Source organism: Callorhinchus milii, unplaced genomic scaffold (genome assembly GCF_018977255.1).
Source record: "Callorhinchus milii isolate IMCB2004 unplaced genomic scaffold, IMCB_Cmil_1.0 Scaffold5, whole genome shotgun sequence".
In the NCBI taxonomy this organism is placed as follows: Eukaryota; Metazoa; Chordata; class Chondrichthyes; order Chimaeriformes; family Callorhinchidae; genus Callorhinchus; species Callorhinchus milii.
The window spans coordinates 49,829,403-49,849,515 of record NW_024704746.1 but is presented as its reverse complement, the minus strand read 5'-3'; the positions used below and the strand labels follow the sequence as shown (position 1 = coordinate 49,849,515).

General features: G+C 42.8%; 2 protein-coding genes across 2 annotated transcripts in view; one reads left to right on the top strand and one right to left on the bottom strand.

Annotated features, from left to right (window-relative positions):
* LOC103189837 (transmembrane protein 213) lies at nucleotides 1–7,041 on the top strand. Its single transcript, XM_007910369.2, has 3 exons — nucleotides 1–98; nucleotides 187–261; nucleotides 5,634–7,041. Exons 1-3 carry the CDS (start codon nucleotides 20–22, stop codon nucleotides 5,816–5,818), a joined length of 339 nt encoding a protein of 112 aa, XP_007908560.1. The 5' UTR covers nucleotides 1–19; the 3' UTR covers nucleotides 5,819–7,041.
* Nucleotides 7,042–14,533: 7,492 nt separating this feature from the next.
* si:ch211-1e14.1 (UPF0606 protein KIAA1549) overlaps nucleotides 14,534–20,113 on the bottom strand; it is a 56,623-nt gene continuing 51,043 nt past the window's right edge. The window contains exons 23-24 of the mRNA XM_007910374.2: nucleotides 19,777–20,030; nucleotides 14,534–14,848 (exon numbers count right to left, since the gene is read on the bottom strand). Of these exons, the coding sequence (XP_007908565.2) occupies nucleotides 19,824–20,030 (207 nt within the window). The 3' untranslated portion in view covers nucleotides 14,534–14,848; nucleotides 19,777–19,823. The remainder of the gene's footprint in view (nucleotides 14,849–19,776; nucleotides 20,031–20,113) is intronic.

The following is a 20,113-nucleotide window of genomic DNA, read 5'->3' as shown; positions in this document are numbered from 1 at the left end:
CTTTGGACTCCTCCACACCATGATTCTCAGACCTGCCTGCAACATGCTCGCAGTTGCTTGGCTGTTGATTTGCCTGCGCCTGGATTCTGCTTGTGCTGGTAAGTGCACGGACACTCTCACAAACCACGTTTTAATCAGTTCTCAAACACGTCTCAGGAAATTGAAGGAATTTCTAATTATTTACAGAACCTGTCTCTGTATCTGATCTTCAATCCACCTCAACAGAGTCCAGTCACCGCAGCCAAGATCTCTGTCAGCAATGTGAGTACATCCACTAATCATATCAGAAGATCTTCCTTAAATACTTTATCATAGATAATTATTTGTGGAGGACAAGTTTACAGGGCTAAGGGGAGAGAGCGGGGGAGTGGGAATGATTTGGAAGCTCAGCTGGCACAGACACGATGGGCCGAATGGCCTCCTTCTGCACTGTATAATTCCATGATTCTAAGCAATTAGATTTCTCTGAATAGTGCTTGTCTTGATCAATTACTGTGAGCTTTGTGCTTCTGGAATGACAAGAGCTGCCAGACAGCGATGAGGGTGTGTGCTGGGTGGAAACGAAGAGGGATATGGATGGGCCTCACCCTCCACAGGTTAAGGTTTATCTGTACATCTCATGCCAATATTCACGCAAATAATAAGGACATGCACAGGCTCAACAAACTAGCTGTTCCCAATGGGACATCACAGCCCAAACCTGCCCTCACCCTCTGCACATCTTCCAGCAATTGGAGAGAGCCATTTACCTGGGGAAGATTCCACTTGTAACCCCAGTGGCCACTACTTACATATGATGCTTGAGAACAAGTCATGCTATAGAATTGGGGGGAACGACAGCTCGATTTTATCCTCATACCATGTCCACATTGGAGCATGTTGAAGTGGGGGAGGGGATCTATGGAGAGTGAGCAGCTGGTCAATAGAAAAGTATGGCTGGAATTTTTCTGCGGAATCCACCACAAACACCCCCATCCGCTACAAACCTATAAATACAGTGAGCTCGGCCCCGGGCCTCTGCACGCTGTTGATGGCTGTTTGTTCGACGCCGATTCTGTGAGTTATTGACGCTTATGCGCAATGCGAGCAGGGAAATGGGCTTCGCTCATCCCGAGGCCTCTCTGTTGAGATTGTCTGTGTGTCTTCCTCTCTCCTCTGTATTTTGTGAGTCTCTCTCTGTCTGTTAGTGTCTGAATGTGTCTTGTGAGTGAGCGAATCTGTGTGTGTGTCTCTCTCTGTGAGTGTGTGTCTGCGAGTGAGTGTGTGTCTCACCCTCTGTCTAGGAGTGTGTGTGTGTCTCACCCTCAGTCTGGGAGTCTGTGTGGTGTCTCACCCTCTATCTGGGAGTGTGTGTGTGTGTCTCACCCTCTGTCTGGGAGTGTGTATGTATGTGTCTCTGTCTGTGAGACACAGACAGCTGGGTCTCCTCCTCCAGCTGCAACTCCAGGTCCACCAATTCTGTCAGACATCAGTGCCTGGAATGAGCGCAAACTTCTTACAACTAAATATTGACAAGATGGAAGCCATACTTCTTGGCTCCCATGAACATCTTCTATCCTGCGGCTCTGACCTCCTCAACCACCCCAACCTATCCATCAGGCTAACTGAGGTGCGCCACCTAGGCGGCGGGTTCGAACCGTTCCTTCCCCCAACATCCAGTCCCCTGACTAGGACCTCCTTCCTCCACCTCTGCCACATTGCCTGCGGTTGATCGTATCTTACACCAGATGCAGCCGAAACACTCAACCATCTTTCGTCACCTCCCAACTTGACTTTTCAAATGCCGTCTTCACTGGTCTCCCCAGCTCCATGCACTGGATCCACCTAAAACTCCACCGCCCTCACACTCACCCATGCTAAACTCCGTACCTCCATCAACCAGTTCTTGCCAGGCTCCACTGGCTCCCTGTTGCCAAACGGATCGATTTCAAGATCCTCACACTTTTCAAATCCTTTCATGCCCTGGCATCTCACTACCTCTCCGATCTGCTTACTCCCCAACCCACTACCCGCTGCCTCAGCTATGGCCTTCTGCATGTCCCTTGTGCCTTCTGTCCCATAGGTAGCCGCACTTTCAGAAGACTCTTCCTCTATCCCTCTGCCTTGCCCTTTCCAATCTTCAGGTCGCACCTGAAGACCTTCGTCTTCGACCGTGCCACATCCCCCTACGCCCAGTTAGGTGTTGTGCTCCACCACTGTCAAAGCACTCGGGGATGCTATCCTGCTTAAGGGGGTGTTGTTTAAATGCTAGTTGTTTTCTTGGGTCTTGGTTGTCTCTCTGTCTGTGAATGTATGCGCGTGTGTGTCTGTGTATCTGTCTGTAAGTGAATAGCGGTGTGTTTATGTATGTCTCTCTGTCTGTGAGTGTATACATTTGTGTGTGCGTGGAAATGGATCATTCAGCCCTTCGGGATCCACTGAGACCTAAACTGCTGTGTGGGTGAGCTCAGCTATCACAGCACAGACCTGCAACTGGCACCTTTACTCATGCAGTTTCCCTTCCTTTGATTGAGCTGGTCTGAGTCATGTAAGTGCTCATTCTTTCATAGAATCATAGAATCATAGAATGTTACGGCACAGAAGGAGGCCATTCGGCCCCTCGAGTCTGTGCCGGCTCTTTGACAGAGCAACTGACTTTTATTAACCCCACTCACCAGCTTTCTCCCCATAACCCTGCAAACCTGTCTTCTCCAGATACCTACTCAGTTCTCTCTTAAAAGCTGTTATGGAATCGGACTTCACTGCCCTTTCAGGCAGATCATTCCAAATTCTAACAACTCGCTGAGTGAAAAAAATTCTTCGAACCTCCCCTCTGCTCCTCTTGGTAGATATCTTAAGACTGTGACCACGAATCACAGACACACCTACTAGCGGAAACAGCGTTTCCTTATCTAGCCTGTCGAAACTTTTAATGATCTTGAAGACCTCTATCAGGTGCCTGCGTAACCTTCTCTGCTCTAATGGGAAAAGTCCTAACTTTTCCAGCCTGTCCTCATAGCTAAGCTTCCCCATTCCTGGTATCATTCTCATGAATCTCCTGTGCACACTTTCCAGTGCCTTAATATCCTTCCTGAGGTAAGGTGCCCAGAACTGACGCAGTACTCCAGCTGAGGACTAACCAGTGTTTTGTACAGATTAAGCATAACCTCCCTACTCTTATACTCTATGCCCCTACTAATGAAGCTCAGTATACCAAATGCCCTTTTTACTGCCCTATCTACCGGCTCTGCCACCTTCAATGAATCGCTTACTTGAACGCCCAGATCTCTCTGTACGTTCACCCCCCTAAGATTGAGCTACCAAGCCTATATTGCCTCCTATCATTTTTCCTACCTAAGTGTATCACCTCGCACTTATCTACATTGAAATCCATCTGCCACATGTCGGCCCATTCCACCATTCTGTTATGTCTGCTTGCAGTCCATCACAATCTTCTTCACTATTTACTACCCTACTTAACTTGGTATCACTTTAGAATGAGTTGCCATGGAACAGGTGCCCTTCTCTTGGACTGATCTGGCCTAAGATTTGCAGATACTCTTCTCTTGGAGTGACAGTAGAAATAAGGCAAATTGTCTACCTCGTCCCCTCACCAACATGCACTTCATAGATAAAATCCAAAACTCATATAGAACATACATTGCAATGCACAGTGACAATTAATTGTTCATCCCCACATCTAGCTCTGTTGGTAACTCATCACAGTTGATTGTATGACTCAGTCACATACAAAAATATACAGCGACTGGATTATATACCAAAACATACAGTGACTGGATTAACACTGCTATTAAGTTTTAGACACAATGCTAGATGTGCTCATGTGCGCAGTACGACACCAGTTATACTGTTGGCAAGTCACTCTGGCAGTGAGGATGGGGTAGAGACTTGTGCAGGATGGAGTTCTGTGTAGTGTATAGCATCTATCATGTTGAAACATCACAAAGTGCTTCACAGATAAATACTGCGAGAAAATACAGCCAGTTTGCACACAGCAAGGTTTCACAATATCCCTGAAGCGAATGACAATTTCAGCAGGATTGTTGGCTAGTGTAGGCCATGGATCTCTGACATCACTTGATAATGTGGCATTCCATCAATAATAATAATTATACTTGCATTTGATATGACGCCTTATTACATTGTGAGACATCTCAAAGCGCTTCACAGAATATATTGTAAAGTGGATTGACCGTGCATTTCGTGGGCAAAACGTGCAATACTGAAAGTGAAATACTGCACTGAAGTGTGGTATTCACTTACAGGGCTCCAGCACACATCTGTTGACGCATGCTTTTACCTCTAAGAAAGTTTGCAAATCATTTACTGGAAACATTTCAAGTAGCAGAGCACGTAAGTTCATTTTGAAATGCTTGGTGGGAGTATTTCAGTGTATTGGTTGTTTTGTTCACTACAATTTTGAAATAATGTAAATTTACGGGAAATGTCACAGAAATATGTGTGCATGAATTCTTTATCACAATGTTCTTAACCAAAGGAAAAGGCAGTTACTAACCTACTCCTAAAGTTGTTTTAACAAAAAGGATTATTTTTACAATGCTACCCATTTATCTCAAACCTATTTATATCGACAACCTACGTAAGTCGACAAAAAATTGCATTTTTTTCCAAGTCGTCAACAATTTTTTCCATGATGGAATGGATTCCTGAATCTTATTGCTCTCTGCCAGAATAAATTCAACCTTGTTTCAGCTAATTCTCTCCCCAGGTCATACTAAACCTAACCCGTCATCAATCTTCAGTCTGCCTTCCCCATGCTGGAAAATAGACACTCCCTCAACACCCTATCTTACAAAAATTCCCCAAACTCATCTCCAGTTTGAATGTAACAACTTTCCTCGATAGACAACATTTTCCCCCACATACCCACACCAACATACAAGATTAGCTTCCCCCGCTTGCCAAGATTTTCCTGAAAGGAGAATTTTGTAAAAAGAGGAGAGAAAAAAATTGAACTAGAATCAATATGAACGTCAGTCTATCAAACTGTCAATCTCATATTGATTCTAGTTCAATTTTTTTTTGATCCAGCTCCTGGCTTTCTCTCCTCAAATGGTCCAAAGACTTCACTCAGTTTTTCCATTTACCTGTCCCATCGACTCAAGACAGACGTGGCATAATTTGAGACATGAAAAAAACACACACTCTGAACAGCCTCCATCCACTAGTTGAGATGTATCCTTTCCATTATAGACACAGAATTTTAAAGCAATCTTTTGCTGAAGGGCCTAAAAGACAAACAGCATTATGAAATAATCAGTGGTTATTATGTTGGCATGTTCATCGTACTGAACATCTTCTTCCTCCCCTCCCCACATAAAATAAATCAGCATAAATTCACAAATCCTCTTTGACCATAACTTGTTTTCAGTGGCAGCAGTGTCACTTCAACCTCTTGGGAAAAAATGGGAAATGGATTGTAACAATGCAGTAAGCCTCTGTTCTTTGGACATATATTAATAGTTTATAGATTGGGACTGAATAAAATGCTTCTGTGCTACCGAATTCTGTGGTTAAAAAGTCTCAATGTGGATCAGTCAATATTCACCTAAATTCAATCATATTGAACTGCTTTAATAAGGGAAGCTATAATTACATTTCCTTCTGCTCAGATGCTGAGAATGGTCTGGACATGTGCACGAGGGCACACTTCTGCTGCCAGTCAGGGATGGATGAAAATGGTTGGATCCTCGCTGCTATTGGTTGGAGCCTCTGGTTCCTCACACTTATTCTCATCTGTGCGAATAAAGTATCGAAACTGAAACCTGAGGACAGAGAGAAGCAGATCCCATCTTGAGACACAGAACACAAGAGAGAAACGACAAAGTGGGAGGGAGTAAAAGATGCCAATCCATGATTAAAGTCAGGGGGTTCAGACCGCCACCCACATCCTCAGCTCTCTTGCCTGTATTACAACAGAGCAGCGATTTGAGTGGTCACAGGCAACAGAAACTAAGTGAAATAGAACCACGACAAGAACAGTTTCTTGAAATACAACAGAAAAATGGGTGGCAGATTTTCAGCATTCCTATGCTTGCTTACCTTCAAACCGGACAGTGCATATTACGGGGAAGGTCACCAAATAGTAATTAATAATTAAATGATGCCCTATTGTTATGAACATTCCTACAAGTGCCAATAATGTAAATGCTTTTGCTATTGTACCCATTCATACTTTTTAACACCTTAATCAGGTCTCCTCTCATCTCCATGGTCTGTCCATCATGGACAAGGCCATCTCTGACCACTTCTTTATCTCCTTCTCCTCCCATATCCTCCTGCCCTCCCCCAAGCCCTATTCCATCTTTTTCTGACCATGGAAAAAGCTTCCGCCCGAGTCCCTCACAAATGCCCTCTCATCTTCAGATCTTCTCTCCCGCTGGCCTTCCACTCACAGCGATCCTGATGCAGCCGTCAAGTTCCTAAACGATTGCCTCTCCTAATTCCTTTGTTCCCCTGAAATCCAGAATCATCTTCAAACCTACCCACTCCCCCGGTACAATAGTCATCTCCGTTCCCTCAAATCCTATTCTCCACCACCAACCACCTCCTCCACGCTCCCCATCAAGCATGCTCAATCCTAACATCTAATGCCAAGTGCAAAGAGGTCTTGAATTTCTTTATCTCGAAGATAGACAACATCCACCTGACCACTTCCTCCTCCTGCCCCATATCCCCCCAGCCCCCCACCCACTTTCCTTCCCCATCACACTTCTGCTCCCACGGCTCCTACAAAGGCCTATCTCTCTTTCCTCCCTCTCATCCTCCATCACCCACATGAAATCCATCATCTGCTGCCATGACCCCCACCCCACCCAGCTGCTGCCCCAACTCCCCTCCTCTGCCCACTGCTGACAGACACGATAAATTAGCCTCTCCTCAGGCTCAGGCCCACTCCCTCTCAAAACAACTGTCATCACACCCTTCAAAAAAGCAACTCTCGATCTCTTCAACCTCGTGCACTACCGTCCCATTTCAAACCTGCCCTTCCTGGCCAAAGCCCACACTTCGCTCACACCTCGCCCTCCACTCCCTACTTGAACCCCTCCAGTCCAGTTACTGCCCAGCACACAGCACAGAGACAGCGCACGTCAAAGTAACAAATAATGTCCTCTGTCTGTGAGCAGGACTCCCTCTGCCTCCTTGTCCTCCTGGACTTCTCCGTTTCGTTCGATACAGTCCTCCACCACCTCTCCTCCCTCCTCCACCTTAGTGGGACCGCACTCGCATTGCTGTGTCCAACTTAACCAACCGCCAGCAATTCATCTCAGCCAATGATTTTTCCTCTCATCCCTGCCTGGTGACCTGCGGTGCATCCCAACTCTATCCTTGGCCCCCTTCTTTTCTTCATCTACATGCTCCTCTCAGCCAAGTCATCCACAGACATGGAGTCAACTTCCATATGAATGCGAATGATACCCAAATCTACTTATCTTCCTCCAGCTGTGACTCCCAATCCGCTGATGGTCTGTCATCCTATCTGACAGGCATCAAGTCCTGGATTAGTGCAAACTTCCTTCGGCTGAATGTTGACAAGACGAAAGCCATACTGTTTGGCCCTCGTCAACATCTTCTCTCGGTTCAGACCTCCTCACCCTCCCCTATCGCTCCCTAACTCAGACCGCCTCGCCCTCCCTGATCCCCAGCTATCCTTCATGCCTCACAACCAGTCCGTGGCCAGGACCTGCACTCCCAGCTCCACCACATTGCCCTGGCCAGGACCTCCACCACTTTGCCCTGGTCAGGACCTCCGCTGCCACTACATTTCCCTGGTCAGCACTGGTTTCCTCCACCTCTGCCAAATTGCCTGTCTACGTCCGTAACTCAAACGCTTCCGAAATCCTCATACACACCTTTGGCACCTCCCACCTCAACTACTCAAATGCCCTCCTCATTGGTCTCCCCTGCTCCACTATTCACAAATTTCAACTAATTCAAAACTCTACCGCCCACATTCTCACAACGCAATGAACTCCGTAGCTCCATTACCCCCAGTCCTTTTCCAACTCCATTGGTCCTGTCACAGAGCAGATTTATTTTAAGATCCTCACATTTGTATATAAATCCCTCCACATCCTGGCAAATAGAGTTCAGGACTCGGTTTGTATTTTTAATAGCTTTATCCATATTTACGATTATTATATGCAACAATCATTCTCCCTATAAATTTTAATGTTGGCAATAAAAGATGTAAATGCTTTGGCTTGACTGGTTATCTTTAGTTGCTTAGATTCAGTCCTCAAAACTGCATTCATTTAATTTAGTCCAGTTCTCATTGTTATTTCAGTCTGAAAGCGAGCTCCACATCGTTCCTTTTAAACTTCACCTGTTGTCCACTGCTTCCTCACTGATCCTTACAGCTGTTCCTGTACATCCATCTGCAGCTCTCCCAACACCATATCTATGTGCATTGATAACGCTCTGAGTGAAGGAATTTCACTCACAATCTTTCTGCTGACAAACCTATGACTGTGCCACCAAACACAGAAAACGAAGAACTGATTTAGCAATGTTGTAGAATTGTAGACGCCAGGGATTTATTTGGTATATTGTAGAATTTAGTGTAGTGGAAAAATAGTGCAACTATCCAGCCAATGTCACGGTAAACTAAAAATGATTTTTAAAAATTTGGTTTGTACAAAAAGTCTGTTCGGAATCTTACTCTTTGTTCTTCCCCTTGAAACTCTTGAAATTTAGGTGCCAAAGGATTTGTGTCGTGGTCACAATCATCTATATTGTACCATACACATATAATTTTCCACTCCATAATAGCCTCACCTAATCAGTAGTACCCATCTCAACCCATTGGCTCAGTACTCAAGCCTCAGACTGCCACACTATCTCCAATAAATCTCCTGATGAAAGTGTGTCACTCTCCTTGGTATGATCAAGCATTACTATAACCGGGGGTTGGGAAGTGAATGGGTTGGTGTTATCTGCTTCTTTCACCAATCCTGTGAGCTGCGTCATCAAAAAATCCCACTCCTGGCACCAACATTACAGGACGTGGTGTTGTGGGAAAACAGTAGCATTATCAAACATATGGGAAACACCAACAATAAGGGATGTGCAGATCCAAATCTGTTCCATTTAAATTCTAATCTAAGCCCATGGAATTTAGTCCTGATGCTCACTCGCCAGCAGGACAGCTGATACACAGTCCTTGTCAGACTCCACTGGCTCCCAATTACCTAACAGATTGATTTCAAGATCCTCTAACTCGTTTTCAAATCACTTAATACCCTCGCACCTCCTTATCTATCCAATCTGCTTACACCCCACTCCACCACCCATTGCCTCTAGCCTATTTGTCCCTCGTCCCCTCCGTTCTACCATCAGTAGCCATGCCTTCAGCCACTATGCTCCAAAACTCTGGAACTCTCTCCCTCAATCATTCTGCCTATATAAATGTAATCTTGTTGTTGTTGCCCCTTCACTCCCCACCTTCAAATCCTGTCTAAAGACTTTCCTTTCTTGATCGTGCTGACGGTCACCTCCGCCCCTTCCTCTCCCCCTGGCTCGCCAGACTCCGTCACTGTGAAGCTTTACAGGACATTAGCCTGTGTGAAGGACACTATATAAATGCAATTTGTTGTTGTCTTCAACTTCCTTGTGGGGGGGCTACTTGATTGAGCCACTGTTGGGGAGATGTTGCTTCTGGCCACGGTGCTGGAAGGCATCCCTGCTCCTCGACAACAACAACTTGGACTTATATAGTGCCTTCCACTCCGGAAGGCGTCTCAAGAGCGCTTTACAGTAATGGATCCTGGGACCGAGCCAGGGGGACGGGGAGATATGTGACCAAAGGCGCGGTCGAAAAGAAAGGTCTTCAGTAGAGATCTGAAAATGGGAAGGGAGTGAGTGAGGTAGTTCCAGAGCCTCGGGGCATAGTGGCTGAAGGCACGGCCGCCGAGGGTGGAGCGGAGGACTCGGGAGATAAGGAGGCCAGACCCGGAGGAACGAAGGCAACGGGTACTGTTTTGAGGAGAGAGATCAGAGAGGTAGGGGGGTACAGAAGAGTGCAGGGACTTGAATACAAGGGTGAGGATCTTGAAATCGATCCTCTCTGGGACAGGCAGCCAGTGCAGTCTGGCAAGGACTGGGGTGATCGGGGAGCGGAGTTTCGTACGGGTGAAAATGCAGGCAGCAGAGTTTTGAATGATTTGGATTTTATTGATGGTAGTGGATGGGAGACTGGTGAGCAGGGCGTTAGAGAAGTCCAGCCGAGAGGTGACAAAGGCATGGATCAGTGTTTCAGCAGCTTTTGGGGAGAGGTATTGGCGGAGACGGGCGATGCGTTGGAGGTGGAAGAAAGCGGTGCTGGTGAGGGACCGGATGTGGGGGAGGAAGGATAATGGGGGTCGAACCTGATGCCGAGGTTGCGTAGGGGTTCGGAGTTTTAGGGAGAGGTCGGGTAGGTGGAGGAGGTGAGAGCCATGAGATTTTAGACGTTGACGAGAGCCAAAGAGTATGGCTTCCATCTCGTCAACGTTCAGCTGAAGGAAGTTTGCGCTCATCCAGCCCCTGAGATCTGACAGGCAGACTGACAGAACATCAGGGGACTGAGGGTGCACTCCTCGCCCTTGGTAAGGCCACTGCTTATTTAAAGCTCTCTCCACCCCAGCTCCCCACATCTTGTTAGGATTGTACTCCCCCAATGGGCGCAGACCCCATGTGTCAAACTATATACCATGGAAAAATTTATATTTCTCACAAAGTAAAACAAGACAGGACCATGGTACAAAAAGACAGCTCCCTTTTTATTTCACAATTTAATAAATTCTGAAATCACAAAGATGAAATAACAAGTTTATCACAAAAATGGAAGCATTTTCATTGTCAGAAAATGCAAATACACACTCAGATCAGCATAAAAAATAATGCCTGTGTAAAATACAAAATCATTTATATCACTGTCATTTCTCGTCAGAATCAACTGCATTAATTCGAGAAGTAGCTCAGATCTGACAGAACAATGAAGGGATGCACAAGTTAAAGAAAGCTGCTGCATGGTATCCCACCTTATCCCCAACAAAGTTGCTCACCTTAACCTGCAGCTTGCCCCCTTGCTTGATGTGTACTTTGTTGAAAGTCAACTACACTTACACAGCACACTTTATTGCTAGATGAACAGTGAGGACTGATCTGATAATCTTTTGGGATATTCATCTTTATCAGTGATGGAAGTCTACAATCACCACCTTTCCGAGTTTCTGTGGATTCCATGATCTCCGCTAAGTCCAGTATAAAAGCTTCATCATTACACTGGATATGATGATGTGGTGGCTGGCAATAGTGAGGTGTGCAGGGTGGATTAGTGGAGAAAAGAGAGCTCCACGATCACCAAAACCTTTCACTTCCCTTTCCATCAATTGTCAATTCAAAAGTCTTGAGCAACAGCACTGACACAACCACCTCCACAATAAAACAAGAAACAGCTGCAAATGAACATAGAGTCAGCCCAAAATGTGATGTGTTGATTTGTTTGTATTAATCCGCTTTGGGGATCCCTTCATTCTCTATATAAAAACATAGAAAATTTCATATCCTGTAGATTAACTAAAGTATTTTAAAAAACAAAATCTACGTTGGTGAAAGGTACTTGTAGGATGAGGTCGTTGGCACATTGATCCTACTTCACTTGCTGATGTGAAATTTAAATTCAGTTATCCAAATCACCGAGTTCTTGCTCAACCGGGCAGTATAAAGCTACAGAATATGCAAATGACCTTTCTGATCAACAAAAAAACTCTCCTTGTAAAAGGATCTGTGATTCTAAAATTCGTATCTGCTTGTACAAACAGTATTTGGTGTGAAAATATTTTGGCCAAAAGATCAACTTAATAGGCAATTATTTCACCAAAAGATGTTTCTCGCTGTCCACAATCCCTTCTTTAATCATGGCTATGGTAGTCGTAGCTGCTGCCTTGCCTGGTTCCCTGGTTCAAATTACAGGCAAGAGGTGATAAGCCCTACCTTTGGACAGATCCTGCAAACCTTGATTCAATCTGCCTCCCCAAGGCAGCACTTCAACCCATCTCTTGAAAGCCTTTGCAACTTCCGCTCCCCTCCAAGTGAAGTCGTACTCTTCGCTGTTACACATACTCAAGAGGTTAATAGCAATGCATAATTTAAGGATTCACACATTTCACACTGACATAATCATCTGGTCAGTGTTCTGACTTAGCTGCAGGCAGTTACAGTACATGCTCTTTAAAACGCTGCTTCTTTGGATAATGTGTAGCCCTGTGGTCCATTTTCAAAGGAGACCTATTCATAACAAGCCAGAAGGCATGGCATTGTTGCTACAAATTTAATTTGGGATATTCCACAAAATGACTGCCACACTCGACTGTAAAATAGTCACAACACTTTTTCAGTAAATCTTGTGAAGCACTTTGAAATGTTCACCCAACGTTGACAGACATTATAACAAATGCAAGGATTCTTATTTCCTCACAATGTAAGGGTGCAACACCGGGCGGGAAAGTCAATTCACTTTACAGCATATTCTGTGAAGCAATTTGAGACGTCTAGAAGACGTGAAAAGCGCTAAATCAAATGCAAGGATTATTATTATTATTTAGGATTCTGAGCAAGCTTTTAAACGTTTACATCTTCTGTTTAAAAAGTTGAGTGCCACGTCTATAAATCGATCAATAAAAAAAGCAGCCATTTTATGTTACGTGTTAAAACCTGCCGTGATCTAATTTCAGTGCAGCGCAATACAACTTCCAGTAAATAAAATGAATTCAAAAATTGTTCTTTTTACCGGTTACAATGGTGTGTTTTTGCAGTCTGGTAAAACTGCAGGAGTCACTAAGTTATTGTGACAGTTCACAAGGATTGTAGTGCAGAGCACCATAGTTGGGAAAAGTAGTAAAGAGCATGGGAGTAACAGAGAAGTAGTGTTCTTCAAACTCAGATTCTGAAAGCCTTGACTGTAAAGAGGAGTTTGACAATATTTACTTTCTGGATATTAAAGAGTTAAGAGAAGAGAGGAAGAGTGCATTAAAGTTTGATATCAATGCAGAGGGAAAAGAAGGCATGAGGGATGTCTTATTTGGCATTGAGGAGCAATAGAATTGCTTATTATTTTTTTAAAATAATTTTTTCAGAGTGTTGAAAGCTCATTCTACAGTCAGGAGAACTGTGTGGCAGACAAATGTTTCTAAAAATGAATTCAACAACATTTTTGTTTGGTGTGAATTCTAAACATGCATTGGCTGAAAGATGGGGGGGAAGAGAGGAGTACTTGTGTCTTCCAGTTTGCACTCGAAAGTCCAAGTTAATGCTTATATCAACATAGACCTGTGTCACGTCTGCTACCTTTTTATCTCTAGGCTGTTGTTTGGTGACCAGAATTACAACTCATGTTTGTTTTGGAATTCATTACCACAAGTGGCTGTCGAGACCGGATCAGAAGCTTGTTCAAAAAACAACTGGACAAGCAACAGAGCACCAAAAATATTAAGGGATATGGGGAAATGGAAAATGGGATTAATTTAAAAACAGGTAGGTATGGCATAGATACAATGGGCCAAATGGCCCCCTTCTGAAGAGGCAATTTCCATCTCCTTGTAATTAAAGTCATAGAGGGAGGCCATTGGATTCATAGAAATGTAAGAAAATGGAGGACAAGCCCATTCAGCCCACTGAGGCCTTTCGCCATACCCTTAAGACTTCTGCTATCCAAGCCTCGTCTAACTTTATTTTAAACAACCCCTTTGATTCTGCCTCTACAGCTTTCTGGGGCAAAGTGTTCTATATCTTCCCAATCCTGTGTATGAAGAAATAGTTTCCGACCTTATTTCTAATTATCTTTGTTCTAAATTTGCAGCTTATGCGTTGTTATGGATTCTTCTGCCAAACAACCATCCAAACAAATCACCTCCTAAATTACTCCTGTCATTTTGCACTAAACTCTACAGTGTAATCCATTCAAGATAAGATGTCCAAAACTGTAGAAAATGTTCCAAATGTTCCTTTACCAACAATGACTGGTCAATGCAATACAATACCTTTGGATATATCTAAGATAAACTTTACCCCATTGATGTTTTGGATTGAATTAAATGGACGATTAATCTCTTTTTGGTGAGCCAAAATCCCATCTCCATGCTTAAGAATTTCCATACAAGTGAGAGATTCACAAACCTATGGAAATTTCTGTTTGTCTGATATGGAATATGTACTCTGCACCAAGGAAGCACCATGCTCATAAATTCTGGAGAGTTTTGGTGTACGTTGGCAAGAACCAAGGCTTGGGGATCATAGTGTTCATTGATCTAAAGATCAGGATAAGTCTTGGCAGACTAGAAGGAAACATTTAAGAAAGGTAACAGCCTTTCCTAGAAACTGCAGACCCATGAGTCTGACCTCTAATCGTTGGAAAACTATTAAAAAGCATTTGTTTGAAGTGGAAGGTTACCTTTATGAAAATAACCTAATAAATGACAATGAACACTAGGAATTAGGAATAAGACATGGACATAGATTTGTAACTGCTAGAGGGAAGAAAACTGAAGATCTTTGTGACTGGGTCAAAATGAAAGAGAAGGCACTGAGTTGGGTGCCTTGGGGATAGATCACACTGACACAGACAAATGATTAATGCCCTGGATTCACTGCCTCAACTGGTATAGTTGCTAAATGCATGTTACCAGTTGTGGAAACTAGAGGTAGCAGTTCAGAAATAACACAGAAAACACAACAGAGTATTACATGGATTAATGACTGGTAAATTAAAGTTATATACTTACAAATCAACGTTCTTCACATGAGAAGTAAAAATAAAAGGCAAGGCACTCCATGGAATGGATAGAACCTGCAAAGGGGAAGGGGAAAGAGACCAACAAATGTTTTCCTAAAGGGACTTGAGTACAAAGTACAAAGTTATTAAATGTTTAGCAAGTCCACTGCATTGGAGATGAGGGACAAGTTGAATGCTTGTCTCAAAACCGACTCTTTTTGAATTGCAACAGAAGAGAGCACCGGATTGGTACTGCAAGAACTCGATTCAGTCCTAATGTTATAAAAAATACAAATCTGCATTTAAAGTGAACCTTTCAGGTTGGGAGGACGTTCCATAGGACTTAACAGAACATCGTAAGCAGAAAGAGCTCAGGCTGCTGCATTCTATTCTTTCCTAAAAATATTTGCAGAATTTTGGAGATGTGGAGTTGAAATCTGTAGTAGAGCAATGTATCCATTGATCGTGACAAAGAAGCCCAAAGCAAGTGATAACATGAAATTCACAAGGTGCTGTGTTAAAACGATGGTATCCAAAGGCCAAAGAAGGAAAAAGATCACAAGAGGTTTGGATGAGAAGATGCCATTCAGCTCATTTGACATTACCCTTTGAGAACATCTACGCTTTGAGAACTGTCCTCCCATTACAGTCTCAAACTGCTTTTTCAATGAGTCCAGAATCCTGGCTTCAACCAACCTTTCTGGTAACATGTTCCAATTGTTAATTACCATCTGGGTAAAAAAATTCCTAATTTCTCTCCTGAAAATGCAGCGTTGCACCCCTGAATCTGTGCACGCCGGTTCTGCCGCCCTGGTGTATCTCAGTGCATTGTTTTCAGTTTACTTAATCAAAAAAAATTGGATTAACACCTATTGAAACATTTCTCCCTTGTGCAGGAATTTAATACTTTACCAGGCTGAGAAAAGAAGCTGAGCTCCAGACAGGACATTGTGGTAGGGAATGGGAAGGGAGACAAAGAGTATGAAGCAAAGCCAGAAACAGTGAATTGTAGGCCTCTGAACTGCTCGTGTGATTTCAATTTTCAGTTCCTGCACCTAACTACTGAAATAAATGGAGAATATTGCTAAAAGCAAAAATATTTTGACAAGTTACTGAACATTTAGCTTGAGAAACTCTGCTGGGAAGCTTGAACTTCAGCTACCACCATATAAAATCCGGGAGGGAATAAGAAGCTAAATTAGGTGTACAGATCAGCTTCACATTAACCCAAGAATGCAGGTGATATTTTATATGGTTTTAACGAAGAGGATTTTTTATCCTAAGAGTCAGTACACTCACTGGTTGAGTTGCTTGTGTTCAATTTCTCTTCCCTACAACTCCTTAACAACATCTAAGGACACGCAACAACAAGAATATTCACCTCCACAATGTTTGAAAAAGGCACGTCTCATTTGAAAGTGTCCATTTGATGAGTCAAGATAGAAAGATGCAGCAAATGTGTGGACATCTGAAGCAGAACATGATGAAATATGGATTATCACAAATATCATTGTCGTTTTACCATAGGGTAAAACTACAATTGGATGTTTTACCTTTCACCAATGAAACCTACAACCATAGACCACAATACGAACGAGGTGTGTTGAACCAACAATACTGCATGGTGCAATTTTGTGCTTCTGATATTCAGAAAAAAATCCTGAAATTTTTCTCCCCATTTGTGAACACAGTTGGAGAAACCGTACATTAAACTTGTGCTTTAAAGGATACAGCCTTTTAAAGTCATTCTCCTTTCCAAGACCTGACAATTGGGAACCATTAGACTATTCAGTGATTCAAAACTGCTCCTGATATAACAATATAAATGCCTACTTTTCCCACAACACCAACTTGCATTTATATAGAGCCCTTCCTCTGGGGTAGGTCCCGGAGCACTTGACAGTGGCTGAGTCTGACCCCAAGCCATTATTTCCAAATGATGGCTTCGCATAATGCAGCAGTCATCCCTATAATGGAGTTTAATACACAAAGCGCAAATTACCCAATTGATTGCTGTCAAGGTGACTCATTCATTGGCTGGCAACAGCAAGCATTACAGTGACCCTCCAGCCTTTAGTCTGAAATGTTTTGGTTAAATGACCAGGTCCACCTGTCAGGAACTGGAGACATTCAACAAAATGAGCCCGGTTATAATCAAGCACCCCTTAACCCTGGAATACAAGCTATGAATTTTACATTGTCCAGTAAGCATGCCACCAATATTAAGCTATCTTACTAAAAGCGAGGGTATGACATGTTGCTTTCAATGTGTCGTGTTATTCAGATTTCTGTGAGCAATAATGGTATAAAGTCAAAGACAAACCGGTGTTTTCTGAGGCAAAGATTATTTTAAAACAATTTCACAACCCACCCTGAATGTCACATCTGCCTTGATTGGAATTATAACAATCATGTTACATAAAAATTTGATTCACCTTAACCAACATTAGCTTCACAAAGCAGGTCAGTGCGAAAGACAATGATGTGGTTTGGTGCAAGTGAACCCAGGCTGTCCTGACATTGAGTCTTGTTGCTGACAATCACAACTTGGAAACTTAAAAACACACTGAAAAACAATTTACGTTTCATTTCAAAATTGTGCAGGAAACCCTGACAGTAGAAAAACATGCAAAATAAATACAACAGAAACACACAATTATATACACACACATATATACACACAAATATTTACACATATTAATATTCTGCTGGGCCTGCCAGCACACATTGTCAAAAATATTAAATGCAAACTCACTTACAAAAAAAATGGAATGTTTGTTCACCAGACTGAATTTTCTTGAAAGTGTGGGGAAAATCTCCTGGACCTTGGAGCTTTCTTGGACCACAACTGATTTGCCATACACATATAGTTAGTTCTGTAAGACGGTCTGCATTGCAAGGCAGACGGTGTGATGGCCCTGCCTGTTCAAGGCTGTGCCAAGAAGCACAACAATATTCAAGACATTCAGAAACCATGGTTCATAGTTAGAATTAATGATGTACATAGACCTCCCAATTCAGGCTATATTTCCACAATGAAGTGGAATCATTACCCGTGACAGAAAATTCTTGTGAACTGATTTGAGACATTGAGCTAGGATTATTATTTTTAAGACTCTGGCTTGACAGTGCATATTTCTGACTCACGCAGCAGGGACATGACTCTAGATATGATTTCACTGTTGCTTCAGCTGCAAAGACACCAATAAAACAATGCGAATCAAATCAACTCGCCCTTCAATATTGTTATTCAGCGTCAGGGTAAATTCATCTCACTCTGGGAATTAAACATTGGGAATGCAACAGTGGTATAAAACGTAGAACAGATTCCAATCGCTGAGTTTAGCAATGATTGGCCATTTATTCTGTTCACTTCTATCAAGAGAGATTTCAGTTCCATTCATTGTAGATGGAGGATGGAGTTCAGCAGAGAATACACAACAAAAAATAACCATGCATTCACTTCTTTGCACCTATATGAAGTTCTTCAAATACAATTTTCTTATCAGTCTCAATTTGCCAGCCAGTTATTTCCAGCGCCTTGGGACATCCTCCCGACATGAAAGGCACTATACAAATGTAATTTGTTGTTATTTAAAACCTGCAAAAAACACTTCCAAAATGAGATTATATTGAGGGATTTTCCACAGTTTTTAAACAAAACAGGTTCAAAGGCTAAAAGGGGGTGGAATTTAGGGGTTGGAAATGATCAATCTCAGTTCACTGAGACAAGGTTTCGAAAAAAATTCAACTTCATTGCCCAAAACAGTCACAACTTGACAAGCAATCCTTGCTATTGGAGCAGGGTGAGGGGAAGAGATGGCTGGCATTGCCAGCGTTTCTCAGTTAAGATTTGGCAAGTATTCTCTCCACAATTGTTACTTGATTTACATTTGTCTGAGTCAGTGAGGGGAAGGGGATCAGGTGAGGGAAGTGGTGAGAAATTCTACTCAAGTTTAATACTTCCTTTTTAGCATTTCACAGCAAGTAAAATTAGGCAAATTCAGTCTTAATTTTCAAATTAGTTTTCTGCAGTTCAATGGTCAACCTATGCAAAAGGCTTAAGAACTAATTATGAATTTAAGAATTTTCCAATATAACTGATAAATGACCTTGACAGTAGGGGCTTTGAAATGTCGCCCTGAAAGGTGCTGTATTGGTGAAAGTTATTTTCCTTTCACAAGATGGTCAATCTATTTGATCCACCAAATGGAAAGTGTTCTAAGTGTACTAAGATTTAGTTGGAATTTAAATGCTTAACTGGACTCTATTTGTATTGAACACTATACAATATAATATATATTATATACAATATATATTATATAATATATATATTATAATGCTGTACTCTGTCCAGTGCCTTGGAACGTCCTCCCGATGTGAAAGGTGCTACATAAATATAATCTTGTTGTTGTTGTGTTCAAGTAACGTTCGCTTTGTCCTGAATATCACTTGCCTATCTTGTCTTCTCTAACAGCTTGCTTCACTTTGCAGTGCACTCTGTCTCGGTCGCTCCTGCTATCCTCTCCTCCTCCTCCTATTTATTTCTCTTAACTTTTTGTGCCACTCTGCTCCCCTGTTCCAATCCAATTTTTGAAGTTGGGAAGGAGGACTGGCTTGCGCTCAGTGAAAGAAACAAAGCAAGGTTAGAGATCGGAGATTCCAGGTTCCCTCATCAGCTTCTTTCTTGCTGCCCTCAACTGGTTTTCTGGTTTACCGCACTGGCTTGGGTGAAATGACTTCAAAAAGACTTTGAAAACTAATGCAGCACAATTACTTCTTCCTCTCTCTCTCTTCCTCTTGTTGGGAAGACAGTATATAATTTTGTTAGGGAAGACAATATTTCAGCTGGTAAAGTAGCACCAGCTGAACACAAATGTAAAAACAATTTAGTTTGGAAGTACTTAAGACCAAATGAAAACCAACTTGTGACAAACTTTTCTTACACGTCAAGAATACTTTACACAGCTCCCTCTTCAGGGAAATATTCAAGAATTCCTTACTTGACTTCCACAGGAAGCAGATAGCTCTGATTTTGCAAATACTGAGATCAACTGTGGAAACTCTGAAAGGCTGACTGTTTCTGGGAGAGTCTGAGGAGCTCTTCACGGATCGCTTTGATGAGAGACGTGGATGAATGGCTGGGTACCAGATCATCTTTGTAGTTAGAATCACAGTTGGCACCAGGATGCAGAGCAGTGGTGTGCTGCAGGTGTAAGGATGGCACTGAGGGCTCTACAAGGCAAGTCCTGGGTACCTGTAAGAGAGGAGAGCTATGGTCAAAATAACCCCGAGCACCTGACTAAAACAAACACAACAGCATAACAATATTGTGGATAA

Bases quoted from the DNA above. Each gene is read 5' to 3' on its own strand.
- LOC103189837 (XM_007910369.2), top strand. From the start codon at position 20: ATGATTCTCAGACCTGCCTGCAACATGCTCGCAGTTGCTTGGCTGTTG. The intron at 99-186 runs GTAAGTGCACGG...AATTATTTACAG, and splicing joins CCTGGATTCTGCTTGTGCTG to AACCTGTCTCTGTATCTGAT. The intron at 262-5,633 runs GTGAGTACATCC...CCTTCTGCTCAG, and splicing joins CCAAGATCTCTGTCAGCAAT to ATGCTGAGAATGGTCTGGAC.